General features: G+C 42.2%; 1 protein-coding gene across 1 annotated transcript in view; it reads right to left on the bottom strand.

The window, feature by feature from the left end:
* Thegl (theg spermatid protein like) overlaps positions 1 to 17,221 on the bottom strand; it is a 41,008-nt gene that overhangs the window by 11,026 nt on the left and 12,761 nt on the right. The window contains exons 3-5 of the mRNA XM_021211243.1: positions 8,181 to 8,214; positions 6,143 to 6,208; positions 2,876 to 3,004 (exon numbers count right to left, since the gene is read on the bottom strand). Coding sequence (XP_021066902.1) covers positions 2,876 to 3,004; positions 6,143 to 6,208; positions 8,181 to 8,214 — 229 coding nt within the window. The remainder of the gene's footprint in view (positions 1 to 2,875; positions 3,005 to 6,142; positions 6,209 to 8,180; positions 8,215 to 17,221) is intronic.

Here is a 17,221-nt window from a genome sequence, read left to right as displayed (position 1 = left end):
GCCTCAAAGTCTTCATCCTCCTGTCTCAGCTTCCCGAGTCCTGGGATTACAGGAGTGTACCACCATACCAACTAATCTTATTTCTTTCTTGAAGAAGTTTTAGGAAAGTTTTAAGAAGGTCTAGAGACCGAAAAGTTTAAGATTTCCTTTTCCTCCCTGTCAGTCCATTCCAGATCTCTTCCAGAGTCTCTTTTGGGTCCTCAGAAGAGAAATGGAGTTGTTGCAATTTTACCTTGAAAGCATCTCTAACAAAGTGGCAAACCCTCCCAACAGTCACTGTGTCTTACGTACAATCTCACAAGATGTTTGCTGGGTTATAGTTAGTGATAATACGTCAAACAAACACGATGGGGAAATATGCCACCTGCTGGGAAAGATGATGATATTAACCATGTATAACTGACATTCTCTTGGTTCAGACAAATGAGATAATTTCCTTTAAGGACTTTGAAAAACTGTTTAAAAACTTTAAAACAACAACAAGCAAGCAAGCAAGCACATCAATGTGTCCAGCCTGTGTAAACGTCATCCTGAAACAAAAGCCTACTTCAGCCAACATTAGACTGGGAAGGAGCCCTGCGGTGCTGGAGGGTTTTGTGTGGCAGCCTCCAACAGGGGAATCCAGTGAGCCCGAGGTAGGTAGAGAGAGAGAAAATTTTGGCGGCCTTGAATCACAGGAAACAAGACCCTTAGAAGATGATGTGTTTAGGGAAGGACACCCAGTGGGGTAACCACAGAAGCTGTTAGGGAGCAGCAGACAGGACGGAAACAAGGACAGAAAAGATCCAAGACCCCCTAAGACCAGCGAGAGGAAGGGCACGGCCAGTCCTCTGAGGGAACCTGGGCAGCTTTCACAGACCCTTTCAGCTTCTAAAATGTCTCCCATAAAACAGTTGGATATATGTTTGCCTGGGGAAGGCTGTTTCTCCGGTTTCTCAGTTGCTAGTAGTTCTTTGTGTAGGCTTGAGACCTTGTGTCCCCTCACCTCACCCCATTTCCATCCACTTTAGCACCTCTATTGTTGTCCTTGAGAGGCCAAAAATTTGAAACAGAGCAAGTAGAGGCCTATGGAAATGTTTGGAGGGAGGAAAGAGGAAGGGAACGATGTAATCATATTAATTATTAATCTCACAAGGCTAAAAGTATTTTTCTAAAAAAAAAAAAAAAAATTGAAGTCCCTGGCATGAAAAATTAAGAGTTTCTGTAAGAATTCCTGAAAGATAACCTAAGAAGGTATTTTCTTAAGTAAAAGAGCTGCTGGGGCCAGATGTGTGGTTCAGTGATAGAACCCTTGTTTAAAGTGTGCAAGGCCCTGGGTTTAACACCCAGGACCAGGAAAAGCATAAATAATAATAATAATAATAATAATAATAATAATAATAACTTTAGTTTTTCTGTTTATTTTCTGTATATAAGTGTTTTTCCTGCACACATATATGTGTATCAAACACATGCCTGGTGCCCATGGAGATCAAAAGGAGTTATAGGATGCCCTGGAACTAGAGTTTAGAATGGTTATGAGCTACTATGTAGGTGTTGGGAATTGAACCCAGGTCTTCTGGCTGGAGCTGTAAGTGCTCTTAAGTATAGAGCCATGTCTCCACTCCCTCAAGAAAAAAACCCTTTAAACAGAAGGTAAAATGCACGTGATGTGCAAGCATGAGGACCTGAGTTTGGACCCTGCACCCGCGTAAGTAGGTGGGGACCGTTATTCACCCTGCCTGTTGCCCCAGCACTCTGGGGGGCAGAGAAAGGCAGGTCCCGGGGACTTGCTGGCAACAAATCTAGTCCCAAGTGCAATGAGAGACCCAGTTTCAAAGAAATCAAGTGGGGAGTGATAGACAGGACACTGTAGATCCTGCCTCTGAACAGACACACAGGCAACTCCCGCCCCATGTGAGCATAACATACACACACATTAAAAAGCCCACATAGGCCAAGGCATTAGGAAATAGAATACAAATCTTCAAGGCTATTTTTAAAACTGATCTTGTTCCAGAAAAACTTGCCTGTGGTATTGTTAGAAATAGGTTTGGGAGCCGGGCACGGGTGGCGCAAGCCTTTAATCCCAGCACTTGGGAGGCAGAGGCAGGCAGATTTCTGAGTTCGAGGCCAGCCTGGTCTACAGAGTTAGTTCTAGGACAGCCAGGGCTACACAGAGAAACCCTGTCTCAAAAAACCAAAAAGGAGGAGGAGGAGAAGGAGGAGGAGGAGGAGGAGGAGGAGACCACTATTCCAACTGAAGTATCCAACAAGGCAACTTTACTCTTGATCAAAGGGGTGTGCCCAGGAAGCACAAACACACCCAGACAGGAAGTGCCCAGGAAGCACAAACACACCCAGACAGGAAGTGCCCAGGAAGCACAAACACACCCAGACAGGAAGTGCCCAGGAAGCACACACACCCAGACAGGAAGTGCCCAGGAAACAAAAACAAACTGAGGCAGGAAGTGCATTTGATTTTTATTCTAATGTGATGTCTGTGTCTTTTCCCCATTGTCTGGGGTCCGACCTCACAGTCTCATTCAGTTGTCTCATCAGGAAAGTATGGATGCACAGACAATGGAGGAAGGGGAAGAAATCACTTTGAGTAAATTGAAGTTTTACTAGGTGGTAAGATTAAAACATTTGCAAGTCTTATAAGGTGGGAGAGGCAAAAAGATCTTAACTCCTTGTCCTAAATAAAAGTTTTTATATTATTTAATAGAAAAGATTAATTCGCTATTTCTTACGGTGTGAGACAAGAAACCACCCTATAGCACGGTAAGTTTGGATTCCGTGTGCAACAGTTTACAGCTGGCGAGAGAGTCGGGCTCTAAGTTTGTTTTTCTTGTAGAGCCCTGATGAAGCACCCTGATGGTTTGCCAGCACCAACCTGTTAGGGACATAATGTCGGGAGACCAGCCTGGGCTGAGCAAGGTCCTCAATTCTCTTGGATAGCGTAGCTTTCAAAGCAGCCTCAGAAACAGGGCGAATGGGATCTTGGTTTCCCCAAAACAGCCTCCTGTTAACAAAGCAGAAAAGTAGAATATGGTTTTAAATAAAATCCTGCTGACAAGCAACTCAAAGATGGTCCTAACACCTGTATAGATTTGCCTTCAAGAACATTCTCTTTCTTTTATAATTGGTTTTATATATATAATAGATATAATATATAATAGATATAATATTCAATATATAAATTTTTTTGTGTGCTAACACACATGCCGATGGCGTGAATGTGATAGTGAGGGCAGCCACAGGGGTTGTTTCTCGTCTTCTGCCATGTTGGACCTGGGCATCAAACTCGGGTTGTCAGCTTTGGCAGTAAGCATCCCCACCTGCTGAGCCATCCCTCCATTCTCATCTCTCACAGAATTTTATAATTTCCACACACCAGAAAGAAATAAGGAATGGACGTTAAAACAAAAATGGATTAAGATAGCTTTGTCTACTGGGTTTAAGAGCAAATGGTAACCTTGGGCCAGTGAGATGGCTCAGCTGGTAAAGAGGCCCTTGCTGCACAACCCTGGCAACCTGAGTTGGAACCCCGGATTCCACAGTGAAAGGAACAAACTGACTCCCCAAGGAGTCCTCTGGCACACACACACACACACACACACACACACACACACACACACACGCACGCATGCACACACGCACAGGGAAGGGAGAGGATATAATTACTATAAATTTAATGGTTAAATTAAAAAATTAATAGATTAAAATGAACCTATTAGAAATAAGAGAGATCAGTTTTGCCATTTTGAAATTAGCAGTATAATTTGTAGTCAGGCTGGGCATGCCAACATCCACACAGTGCTCCCTTTTTGGGTGAAACCCTGTATCAGGTGGTCATAAAATGAAAGGGTAACAGAATAACGTTAATTGCAACCCTTTGTGGAACATTGACGGTGTGTGCCAGGCCCCAGTATGAGTGGTTTAAAGACACCTATAACACTTAGTCCCACCAGCCCTGTGCAGCAGGTATGCCTGCTGTTCCAGGCTGAAGAAGGAAGGAGAAACCAGCACAGGTTTCTCCTGAGAAAGTGCCACAGGAAGAAGAGAAGGGTGTAGACAGCCAGGATCAAAGTTCACAGCCTGCGAGGGTGGTGATGGGGAACAGGGACCATCACCTCCTGAACTAGGCAGGCTTTCCTCAGAGTGGCAGGGTATGTTCCAGAAGAAGGCAGGAGGATCGGGACCTCCGGTCCATCCTGGGCTACACAGTGTATTGGAAGGCAACCTGGGATACTTGAAACCCTGTCTCTAAATAGTGAGAGAAAATCTAAGAAATTCGGAGTTTGTTAATTAAGTCTGTAGGTAACAGAATTCATAACAGAAAAAGATAAGTTGAATTGAGTTGAAATCAAAGCATTTGCTCTGTGAAAGATGCCACTAACAGGACAAAAAGACAAACGCAAACTGAAGGACAGTATTTACCTGATAAGGAACTAGTTCCCAGAAAGTACGACGAACACTTGAGATCAAGTAAGAAGACAGGAACTCCAATTAAAACTTGTCAACAATCTCTGTGAGTTCGAGGCCAGCCTGGTCTATCGAGTTAGTTCTAGGACAGCCAAGGCTGCATAAACAAACCCTATCTCAAAACAAACAAACAAACAAAAAAGACCACCACCACCACCAATAACAACAACAACAAAAAAACCCACTACCAAAAACTTGTCAAGAATTCTAAACAGATACTTCATCAAAGGAAATATGTAAAGGTGGCTGTAAAGCATGTTCAACGTCTTGTCGTAAAGGAACTGCCCATTAATACAGTGAGCTAAGGTTACATGCCTCTTAGAATGGATAAAAGCTAAAACGCTGAGAATACTAAAAGCTGACAGAAATATGAGAGGCAATAGGGACTTGAATCCATGGAAATGAGGACAGAAAATGATCCAGACACACTGGAAGAGACCCCTACGTTCTCTTTCAATGTTAAATATACACTTACCATCTGATTCAATAACTATGCTCCAATCCCAGACTTACCAAGCTGAAGTTAAAAAAACACCAAAACCTGTACATAAACCTTATAACAGCTTTGTTCATAATTGCTAAATATTAGCACCAACCCTTCACATAGGTCCATTGATAACCTGAGGTTTCCATACAAAGGAGTGTTACTGGGTTCGTGGGGATATGTTAAAAGGAAATGAGATTTTAAAACATTGGCATACATGGAGAAGCCGAGAGTGTCTTTTGCCAAGTCAAACAAGCCCCCATGGAGTCATACCTCAAGATTCCAACTATATGACATGCCAGAGAGGGCAAAACTGTAGAAGCAGAAAGCAAATCGAAGGCTGCCCTGGGTTCAGAGAGTGGGAAGGGAGGAAATCAAAAAAGAACAGAGTGGATTTTAGGGCAGTGAGCTATTCTGTATCCATTGTTTGTCAAACCCCAAAGAACCATAGGACAGGAAAAGTAAACTCTAGGATTGTATGAATGCTGACTTCTCAATTGTAACAGTTAACCACACTATTAACAATGTAACTACATTAACACTGAACAAGGACTAGCAGGGAAGATTGGAGGAGAGGAGTAACTAGACTCAATTTTTCTGAACATTTAAGACTTCTCTAAATAAAGTACCGGACTTCACTCAGAAGCCAGAGAAGAAGAAAGGAAGTCCTCTGGTCAAGTGTGAAAGACTGCGGTCTGGGCTGCTGGAGACCCAGAGAACATCCTGGGCCGAACGCTCCAAGTCTAAGTGAAGACTATGCCAAGAGGCTGCCAAGGTGGACTTGTAGGATGGACACAGGAGTTTCAGGGGAGTGCAGTCACACCTGCGGCAGTGTTTCTCAAAACTCTGTTTATTAGAAGCATCCCGGGAGCTTCTGAACATTCCCAAAACTCTACTCTCCCAAACTAATTTAATCAGATTTCTGGGTATGGCATCCAGTCTTCAATCAGTATCAAAGCTCCCTACAGGCTACTAATGTGCAGACAAATTTGGAGACCACTGACAAGGGTTAGCTTTTCATGTCTTGAGTCCCCCCACCTCAGGGTAACAATATTGGCAAAGTGAACCCAGTTAAGAAGAGATAGCGGCTACACCTGAGATGCAGGTGCAATGGCCAACTAAGAATAATATTTATGTGGTCGATAAAACAAACACAGTCATTGCAAACACAGCCATGTAATATTGCCTTACCTATCTGGAGTTCCCCATTGCTTTTTCGGTCTAGAAAGATCTTGAACTCTTTTCCTAGAATAAAAACTAACAAATACAAGCCAGTTAATTCAGAGCATACTTAAGAAATATTTTTACAACAGACGACTCCTAGTCAAAGACATTTTATCTGGGGAGAGGTAAGTGGGGCAGTGCATACTGGGGCATCTTAGGCTGCTGAGAGAGGGTCTGAAGAGATGGCTCAGGGGAGTGGTTAAGAGTGTGCCCTGTTCTTGCTGAGTACCTGAGTTCAGTTACCAGCACCTAGGCTGGGTGGTTCACAACTACCTATAACTCCAGTTTCAGGGAATTCAGCTCTAGAGAGCCTGAGCCTCTGAGGGTACCTGGACTCACATCCACATAATGATAGATGCACATAATGAAAAAATAAACAAACTTCCAGACCCTTTCTACCATCCCCATCGTAGCCACCAGATGCACTGGTGTTCATGTCCCCTGCCTCTACACATGGCCTCTGGTACTCTTCTCTGGACACAACTTGGCTGTTTCACTGATGAACTTGCAGCAGCTATGGTGATATTCACTAGATGAAACCTTCAATATCAGTCAACACTCTAGCAGGCACCACTGATTGGAGAGGATGTGAAGGTGGGAGGTTATAGAGGCAGAGGTGGAGACGTTGGTGATGAATATGATCAAAGCATATTGTGTAACCCAGCATGGGGGGGGGGATGACCTAGTGTGCCGAGTGTGACACACTGTCTCAAAATAAAAGGGGGGGGAGAAGAATAAAGACATTGTATATGAGTAAAGGATACTTTTAAAAAAATTGTTGGGCTGAAGAGATGGCTCAGAGGTTAAGAGCACTGAATGCTCTTCCGAAGGTCCTGAGTTCAAATCCCAGCAACCACATGGTGGCTCACAACCATCCGTAACAAGATTGACACCCTCTTCTGGAGTGTCTGAAGACAGCTACAGTGTACTTAACATATAATAAATAAATAAATAAATCTTTAAAAAAATTTGTTGCTTAACTATTGTGGACTAAAAAAGTCTTACTTCCAGATAGGAGGGGGTGACACACATCTTTAGTCCCAGCACTTGGGAGACAGAAAGAGGTGTTACTTCTAATAATATATACTACGTATTATATATACACAATAAAGACATGAATATGTAATAAAGGAAAGGGCCTGCTGGTTCTAGAAACAAACTCTGGGTAATTTAACTGGAAAGGGAGCACAACTGTCATATCCAGTTGTAGGTGGCTTGGTGACACTTGCAGTGAAGGGACTGTACACATGAACTTCAGAACTAACTAATGGGGATGCACTTCTGGAAAGTGGGAGGAGGCAATGAGTAAGTAGCAGTAACTCCCAAAGTTGAATACTCAGAAACCGAGCCATCTAACTGGAGAACAAGCTGAAGGTATTTGTTTATTCTGCTGCCTCCTGTGCCTTAGTTAGAAGCAGGGAGAACTGGGATCTAATCACGTGCAGTTTCATGCAATCTAAGACACAAGAAGGTACAGGTCTAGTATGAAATGTGCCAACCACGGTGTCCCAGCCACTCCGTGCTTGGGTCTTTCTTCTTCTCTGGTTAGTTTTATTACTTTTTAAATATTATGTGTATGAATGTTTTGCCTGCTTGTACGTCTATGTGCCCTTTGCATATGGTGACAGCAGTGCAGTGGTCAGATCCCTTGGAGTTGGAGTTACTGATGGTTGTGAGCTGCCATATGGGTGCTGGGATCGAACCTGGATTCTGTGAAATAGCAGCCAGTGCTCTTAAGTTTTGAGCCATCCTTTCAGCCCCTTCCTTACTTTCATGTGCGCTTATTTTTCTACTTTGGTGGTGGATTGGTTTTAAGGGAACACTACGATTAAGCTACATTCCCCCAGCTCTTCTTCTTCCTTCTTCCCATTGGAACTGTGATTCAAAGGGAAAGCAAGGGAACTCCCCATAGGCCCCAAGACAGGCTTCTGCTCCAGGAGTCCAGCACCTGGCTTTTCTGGCCACCAGTTCAGGTATGAGAATGGTGTTATCCTCCCAGTCTTACCATTTCTTTACAAGGTCATGGGTAACTGGGTGTGCTGAAAGAAAATAAAAGCGAAAAATTAGATTCAGCAGGAATAAAAGATACAAGATAACATCACAAGTCAAAAGAGATCACAAAAGTAACTATTGGAGAAATAATATTGGAGTTAAATACATCATGCCGTGTACTAAAATAAACCAAACACAGTCAAGGGGTTCATGTTTTTTAAAGCTGGGCTGGAAAAAAAATAAAACTTTTAATAACGGGATTTTAATTTCCTAGGGTTAAAGTTTACCAAGTAGATTAAAATATCTAAAACCTAAAACTTATGTGTGTCCAATAGAATATTATTTGGGTATAAAGAAAAATCAAATATGACATTTGCAGAAAAATGAATGAAATCAGAATTGTGCTAAGCAAAGCAACTTGTGCTCATGAGGACAAAGACCACATTTTTTTCTTATATGCATGTACTAAATTTTAATTTTTATATATTTGTGTGGCTGTGGGATTTGCCATAAAATTATGAGAGGGAACCATAGAAGGCAAAAAAGAAGTCTTAAGGAAGGGGATAAAGAAGGTAATTGACTATATTATCAGTACAGAGTCTGACATGCAAATGGATTTGGGGGAGAAGGATTGGGGAGGAAGATCAACAAAAAAGGTGTCACAAAGGTTGCACTGCAACCTATTGCTTTACATGCTAACTTCGATTTTTTTTAACTGTGTGTAAAAAAAATAAATCTATAGAAGAAACAAAACAGTCAATAAATATTGGACAGCAAACAGGATAAATGCTTACCATTGTTAACTATTTGAAGACTACAAGAGTCAGAGCAGGAAACATACTGAAACATGCACCAAGACTAAAGCGAGCTAAGGGTATGGGTTAAATTCAAATATGAAAATCCACAAAAGGCCAAAACCCAGTTTTTTTAAATCAAGCTTACTTATAATCAAAACAATGCATATGAAGAGTGAGATTTTTTTTTTAAGCTATCAAATTAGTAAAATGTCTTTGCTGGAAGTGAATGAGATGCACACCCCATGCACAGCGGGCACCGGTTTTAAGTTAGTGCAGTATGAAGGGTAAGCTGGGATTGTGAATCAGCAGAGTCTTCATACATCATGATCCAATTCCATTTCTAGAAATGTACCCTGAGGAAATCCAAATGTTCCAAATGTGGGCAAAGAGGTATGCCAAAAAAAAAAAAAAAAAAAAAAAAAAAGACTCCGTGTTGTGTCTTTGACAGTGAGAAACTGGTAAACTAGAGATCTCTAAACCAGGAACCAAGCAAATGAAAATGCATGCATAGAAGTTCAGGGTTTTGGTAGAAAAATGTGGTCGTTTATAAGGTCGCCATCTCCGGAGACCTGTCAAAATAGGCATCATAATGACAGACGTTTCTAGACAGAGTCTCTTTGAAAGAGTTCTCAGTCACATCTGAAGGCTCAGAGAACACAGTCTGCACTCCGTAGTGTTTTCCAAAAAGGAGAGTAGGTATATGCTGGCATCTGGAAGATACTGTTTGAACGCCAGCTTTGTCCATGTTTTCAACTACATGATCTTGGGCAATCAGATTAAGTTCTGTGAGATTCGTTTTCCCTCTTTCAGATTGGAGGATAATAGATCTGTGTAAAAATCTATGTAAAGAGCTGTGTGAATTTGATCTGTGTAAAAATCAAAGATAGGTAGATAGACAGACAGACAGATACATAGATACATAAATAGATGATAGATAAGATAATAGATAACTCATTGATGTATGTGCATGCATGTAAAGCACCCTGTATATTTGAGTGATAATTTAAATTACTAGTTACAACTTTAGTGTACCAAAGGCTATATTAGATCACTGTGAAAGAGGAAAACTCCAGCCAATGGCTGCCTTAACTCTTATGTGCAGGTATGACAGATATGGAGAGAACAGAGGAGATCAAAGTGCCTGTCCTCTCAGGGCGGTGGCAGCCTGATGAATGAGACCTGTGGTAAACTAGAAAGATGAAAGTGTCAGGAGCCATCTAGGAGAGGCTAAGGCTAGCAGGTGGCTTTCCTGGAGGTGGCCCGTGTGCAAGGCCTACGATGGGTGAGCTCTGGAAGGCAAGGTCCCAAGACACCAAGGATTGCTTCTTGCTGCTGATAAGCCTTTTCCTGTCACTATTACACAGTCTACGGATGCCTTGGCATCAGCCCACCCAATTGGGCAGATTTCCTGAGGATCAACATACAGATGAACTTTCCTGAATTAATGTTGTTTAGATAAATTAATGATTTTATAGAATTCCTAATTTGATTAAAATCATTTTAGGAAGAAAATTTTAAGAGGTTTCTTTTGTTGTTTTCCCAGAAAGATGTAATAAAGGTAGAATCAAGAATGGAATGTGCCCACTCCTCACAGAATGATAAGAAAAGGCTGCCTAATAAGGAATAAAATGAGCTTTCACAATTACACTAAAATGAGAAATAGACTTGGGATAAATTTGTGATCAAGAAAAAAATATTCATTCTAGGTTAGATCCAAGGATGAAGCCACAGGTGTGCACTATGATAAGGCAAGGCCATGGGAAACTGTGGCTTTGAACTTATAATGAGCTTACAGAATGAAGCATAGCTTTGAACTTACTACTGACATCCTTCTATAATTCCCCTTTTGTGTAACATTTTATCTATGAGTAATTTTCTAGAGAACTTTTGTCTAAGAAGCTATAAAAAGACCAGAAAGAAGAATGAAAGTGTGGCATTTGAGGCTGAGCCCCATCCACCAAATGTCTATATGTATATGTGTGTTTGTCTATGCATGTATACACATATGTGTGTAGGTATGTGTGCATGTATGTAAGTATGCATGAACACTTGTGGAGTTGATGAGACAGGCAGTCGGCCTGTGCATGGGTGTGTGTATGTCTGTATGTGTTGCCTGTATAAATGATTTTTTTTCCTTTGTTTTCTCTCTGGTTCATGAAGAATTAGAGTTCCAAGCCTCTTGTCTGGCCAGCGAAAGGGCCTTGAGCCTGAGGGAAAAGAAACCAGTGCTAATTAAAGCACAAATAGTTAGATTATCAGGCCAGGAATCATCAGTCTTTGACCTTCGTCTGACGCTGTGTCCCACCCGGTACCATTCCCCTAAAGGTCCAGGCAGGCCCTGGCACTCCGGCATTTCTAGCGGTTCTTTCTAAGGCTAGGCTCATTCTGACCTAAGGAAAGGGAGCAGGTACTTTACAGCACTGCTGTGAAGCTGCCATCCGCGGAAGCTGTGGCTTTTACCCTGTGGGCTTTCCCTAAGCTATTAACTGGTTCTCGGCTTCAGATACACAGGTTGATGTCAGTTTAATGCTGAATCCATCCAATGGATTATCTGTAGAGACTGTTAATAGGAACAAATAACAAAACCGTTACTCGTTCACGCTGTCTTCCAGTGAGCTTCACTTTTCATAGAGGACGCCCTTGAGGTTGCCTCATAACCTGGCAGGATGTACTAGCTCTGCGGTGGCCAGTGGTAGGCAGTGTCCCAAGCAAAACAGCGCTATATCATTTCCAACGCGGTCTGCAGATCGGACTCACCTGGGGATCATTTAAAAGTCCTGGGTCTCAGTCTGCATCTCAGAGCAATCAAATCGCAATCTCTAGAGATGGGACACAGGTGTTTTTAAAGAGATAGATTTGGGGGTTCGTACAAGGTTGTGTTATGGCTAAGAGCAATGGCTCTGAAGTCAGACTGACTGAAACCAAATCCTGGCTCTAGGCTCTGACCTTGAGCATGTAAGACTCCAGCTCTCTGTTAACCTGGTGAAATGGGTCCACAGGGTAAGTGAAAGTTAAACAAGACCGTGTGCATAAAGAGCTGCGCGGTGCCCAAACAGTAAATATCCAGCAAATGGAAGCCATAATTCATTCCCAAAATATGTAAGTGAAGATGTTGTTTAAGTTTCTACAGATTGAAGAATTCACTGTAAACCAAACCGTGAACACGCCCTTCTTCCTATTCCCATCGACTTATGTGTATATGTTTTTCATCCATTTGAGGTTGCTTATATGAATACACACAGGAAAATACCACAGAAATATACATATATATAATTATATATAAAAATTATATATATAATTATAAATATATATTTAGTTACGGATGGTTGTGAGCCACCATGTGGTTGCTGGGATTTGAACTCAGGACCTTTGGAAAAGCAGTCGGCGCTCTTAACCGCTGAGCCATCTCACCAGCCCTATATTTTTTAAATTAACAATTAATTCAAGGAGGGAGGGAAACACTCATGGGAGAAGAAAAGTGAAACAGAACCAGAGAAAGCAAGAAAAGGCCAGCACATGCCGCCTTCTGCCCTGCAAGCCGGTTCACCAGCTTTCCTTCACACAGAGAGCTCCTCTATTCCCGATTTCGGTTTTTGGTGGTTTCTAGTCAACCGAAGCCTGGAAATATTAAATAGAAACTTCTAGAAGTCAGCAATTCATATGTTTTAAACAACCTTCTTTCATTATAACATGTTACAATTGTTCAGAAAGACTCCCGTTTTAATCTCATACTACACCTAATTTATGTAAGTTTCATCTGGGTATTATACATTAAAAAAAAACAACCATATTGTACATCAGTTGAGGACAATGGGCAGTCTCGGACATTTGGAGAATGTCTTAGAATGTCTTCCCTGATGACAAGAGGGGAGCTATTGCGTTAAAATGGGGGGTGACTTTTGGAGGGCTTCAAGGGCCTCACCAGCTTTATCTCTTGTTTTTATTCTTTCATAGATTTTTTTCATAATATAGTGTTACTAGTTCTTTGAGAATTATGTACATGTATACACTGTATTTTGATCATACACCCTACTCCTTGCCCTAACTCCTCGCGTTTGGATGCTCGTCCATATCTCATACATCAGCGAAGTTCAAACACCAGGAGGAGGGTTCAAGGGTTGTACCGGTTTTTGGACTTCGCTGGGCAGGTCTGGGTGCACGACGTCTTGGTCTTCTACGTTTGCCTTCCATGCACACAGAAGAGGCTCCGTGGCCTCTTGTGCGCTAACTTTCCCCTTGTCTGAGATGCGCTGGCACTGTTGAACATCCGAGGCGCCTGGCCATGGGCCTCCAAAAGCTGCAGGCGATGGGGCTTTGAGATCTCAGGGCGCACAGGTGTCAGGTTGGTCCCTACCTCAGGGGCGGGGAGAGGGGGCAGGGAGGTTTTGGTAGCAAGGAAGGGAGGAGGTGGGAGCAAGGCGGGGCTTGTCTAGGCAGCGCCTTCTGTTGACATACTGACATCATAAAATTTGTCCTATGAGATCTTAAAGGTGTCACCCAGGGCACAGATTAAAGTACTGTTGATCATGAAAGGTGAACAGAATTTCTATGTTCCTTCCTTTTAAAAGATATAGATAGATAGATAGATAGATAGATAGATAGATAGATAGATAGATAGATAGATGATAGAGAGAGATAGAGATAATCTGTATGGGGCAAGTGAGTTTGTACAGGCCTAAAGAGGCCAGAAGTGGGCGTGGGGTGCCCAGAGCAAGTGAGTTGAGAACCTGCTGGCTTGGTGCTGGGCTCTGGGCTCCTAACTCCTGTCCTCTGGAAGAGCGTGAGTCATCTCTCCAGCTCCAAGAAGTTATTCTTGAGGTAGTTCGGGAAGTGAGATTAAACTCAGAACACTGAGGAAGTTCCCAGCTAGGTACCACCAGGGACCATTCTTAACGTATTCCTAATGTATTTGTAGAAAGAGGTTTTCTTGCATAGGAGAAAGAACCTATTTATCACTTTCTCTTTTTTTTTAACTTTTTATTTATTTTATTTATGCAAGTACACTGTAGCTGTCCTCAGACACACCAGAAGCAGACAGCAGACCTCATTACAGATGGTTGTGAGCCACCACGTGGTTGCTGGGAATTGAACTCAGGACCGCTGGAAGAGCAGTCAGTGCTCTCCAGCCCCACTTTCTAAATGACAATAAACTACCGTCAAGGAAACTTGGTTAACTTGAATAAATGCAAGAACAGGATGGTTACAGAGTACTCCCCTACAAAAGCATGATTTAAAAATGGGAGAAGAAACGCCGGTCGTGGTGGCACACGCCTTTAATCCCAGTACTCAGGAGGCAGAGGCAGGCGGATTTCTGAGTTCAAGGCCAGCCTGGTCTAGTCTACAAAGTGAGCTCCAGGATAGCCAGAGCTATACAGAGAAACCCTGTCTCGAAAAACCAAAAAAAAAAAAAAAAAAAAAAAAAAGGGAGAAGAAATTTTAAAACAAATTTAAAAAATGACTGGAACTCACAGAAACCCATCTGCCTCTTGTCTCCAGAGTGCTGGGATTAAAGGCATGTGCCACTGTGCTTGGCTTAAATTTTATTTATTTATTTATTTTTAAAATCAACATTCAGCAGAATAAAGAGCATAAGCTTATAGAATGAAGAAAAAAGAGAATTCAGTTGTCACATGAACGATTTCCAGGGAGAGCATGAAGCACAGAGCTCCTCGTTGGCCCAATGGGATGCAGACAATGAAAAACATTGGCGGCTAAAACTATTGGGGGAAATAAAGGAGGGACAATGGTGATGTCTCATGATCGAGTCTAAATGCCCCACTAGTAGTAGAGCTAGACATCAAGTGTGATGTTCTCAGAAGCACACTGTGATGAAAAGAATTTGTTCTGAACTGAAGCAATCCTCAATCTAAAAGGGTGGTGTGCATAAAATAAGGCAGCTGGGAGCGTAAGTTAAGATTCTACAAAACATGCAAAGAGTGGGCTATTTCACCGAATATTTCTTTTTTTTTTTTCAACTTTTTTTTATTAGATATTTTCTTTATTTACATTTCAAATGCTAGCCCGAAAGTTCCCTATACCCTCCCCCCACCCTGCTCCCCTACCCACCCACTCCCACTTCTTGGCCCTGGCATTCCCCTGTATTGGGGCATATAACGTTTGCAAGACCTAGGGGCCTCTCTTCCCAATGATGGCCGACTAGGCCATCTTCTGCTACATATGCAGCTAGAGACACAAGCTCTGGGGGTGGGGGGTGCTGGTTAGTTAATATTGTTGTTCCACCTATATGGTTGCAGACCCCTTCAGTTCCTTGGGTACTTTCTCTAGCTCCTATATTGGGGGCCCTGTGTTCCATCTGATAGCTGACTGTGAGCATCCACTTCTGTATTTGCCAGGCACTGGCATAGCCTCATATGAGACAGCTATATCAGGGTCCTGTCAGCAAAATCTTGCTGGCATATGCAATAGTGTCTGGGTTTGGTGGCTGATGATGGGATGGATCCATTCTTTCGTCTTAGCTCTAAACTTTGTCTCTGTAACTCCTTTCATGGGTATTTTGTTCCCTATTCTAAGGAGGAATGAAGTATCCACACATTGATCTTCCTTCTTCTTGGTTTCCTTGTGTTTTGCAAATTGTATCTTGGGTATTCTAAGTTTCTGGGCTAATATCCACTTACCAGTGAGTGCACATCTAGTGACTTCTTTTGTGATTGGGTTACCTCACTCAGGATGATATCTTCAATGTATCAAAAAGACAGAGCAGTGAGTGCTAGAAATAGTCCCTAAATGTGTGGCCCTGTGTCCTAATTGGAGCAATTAAAGGATAAAAATAATTTAATACCATTTTTATATACAGTCTAGCCTAGCCTAGTATTGCCTAACTAACTAGCCCAGGTTAGCCTTGAATTTGTGATCCTTCTGCCTTATCTCTGCCCCTTTATGTATTGCAATTAGAGCATGTACCATGAATGATTTTTAAAAAGAGATGCAGTTTTGAGATGACTAGGGAGCTTAACTGTTTATTGTGCTTTTTTGAAAAATAACTAAATTTGGTTATACTAATGGTATAGTTATTGTGAAGTTTTAAATCCTTAGCAATTAGAGGTATTTATGGGTAAAATGCCATGGTGCCTGTAAATTTCTCTAAAACAAATTTGTCCTGCGGGATGCCCCCCAAATTTGGAGGAGGCATTGAAGAAAATGCCTAAATTAAACAGGATTGCAAGAAGGGCAGTGGTGAAGGGCACACCTTTAATCCCAGTGCTCTGCGGGTGAACCTCTGGGAGTTCGAGGCCAGCCTGCTCTACTTAGAGAGTTCCAGGGCTACACAGAGAAACCCATCTTGATTTTGTTTTGTTTTGTTTTGGGGTTTTTTGTTGTTGTTGTTGTTGTTTTTTCGAGACATGGTTTCTCCGTGTAGCCCTGGCTGTCCTGGAACTCACTCTGTAGACCAGGCTAGCCTCGAACTCAGAAATCCGCCTGCCTCTGCCTCCCAAGTGTTGGGATTAAAGGCGTGCGCCACCACTGCTGGGCAGAAACCCATCTGAAAGAACAAAAGCAAGCAAACAAACAAAAAAGACTTGATTCCAAAAACTAGATGATGTATACACAAGTTTTTTTTGTTTAGTATGACACTCTATTTTGTGTATTTGAAGATTTCTTTAAAAGAAAAAAAAAAAGACTGGAAAAAGTGTGTTCAGTTTTCCCAAGTGAGGCTAGTGATGTTAATTATGCATGTCACACAAACAAAAGAGCAGAACAAAAACATTTTAAATAAAATACTAGAAATAAGAAATATTTTCATACAATTCCAAGCTGCCAGGTAATACATGCCCACTAGTGCCACGGTGGCCTGATGGTTATCGGGGGTAGCCAGCCACTCTCTGAAGGGATATGAGGCCTGTTCTAGAGGAATTATTTCACGCTTGGTGCTATAAACTTGGTCAAAAGCCCAAAGCTCAGGAGACCATAGGCACTAGGGGAGCCTACCATTGTTTTGTTAAATGGCCATACTGGTTCCAGCAGCTTCTTTTTGTGGTAGGTTGATGCTAAAACTAAGAGTCTAAACTGACCAACACATCAAGCCAGTCACCATTCCAGGACACTTACTCTTAGGTCACTCCTAGGTACTTCCCCATGGAGTGAGGAAAAGAATAGGGTAACAATGAAGAGAAGGCTATGGGGGTTTTATTACCCTGGTTATACTGGCTAGTTTTGTGTCAACTTGACACAGCTGGAGTTATCACAGAGAAAGGAGCTTCAGTTGGGGAAATGCCTCCATGAGATCCAGCTGTGGGGC

The sequence above is a fragment of the Mus pahari genome, chromosome 13, assembly GCF_900095145.1.
Source record: "Mus pahari chromosome 13, PAHARI_EIJ_v1.1, whole genome shotgun sequence".
Classification (NCBI taxonomy): domain Eukaryota; kingdom Metazoa; phylum Chordata; class Mammalia; order Rodentia; family Muridae; genus Mus; species Mus pahari.
The sequence above is the reverse complement of the archived record's forward strand: the minus strand, read 5'-3'. Positions and strand labels throughout refer to the sequence as shown.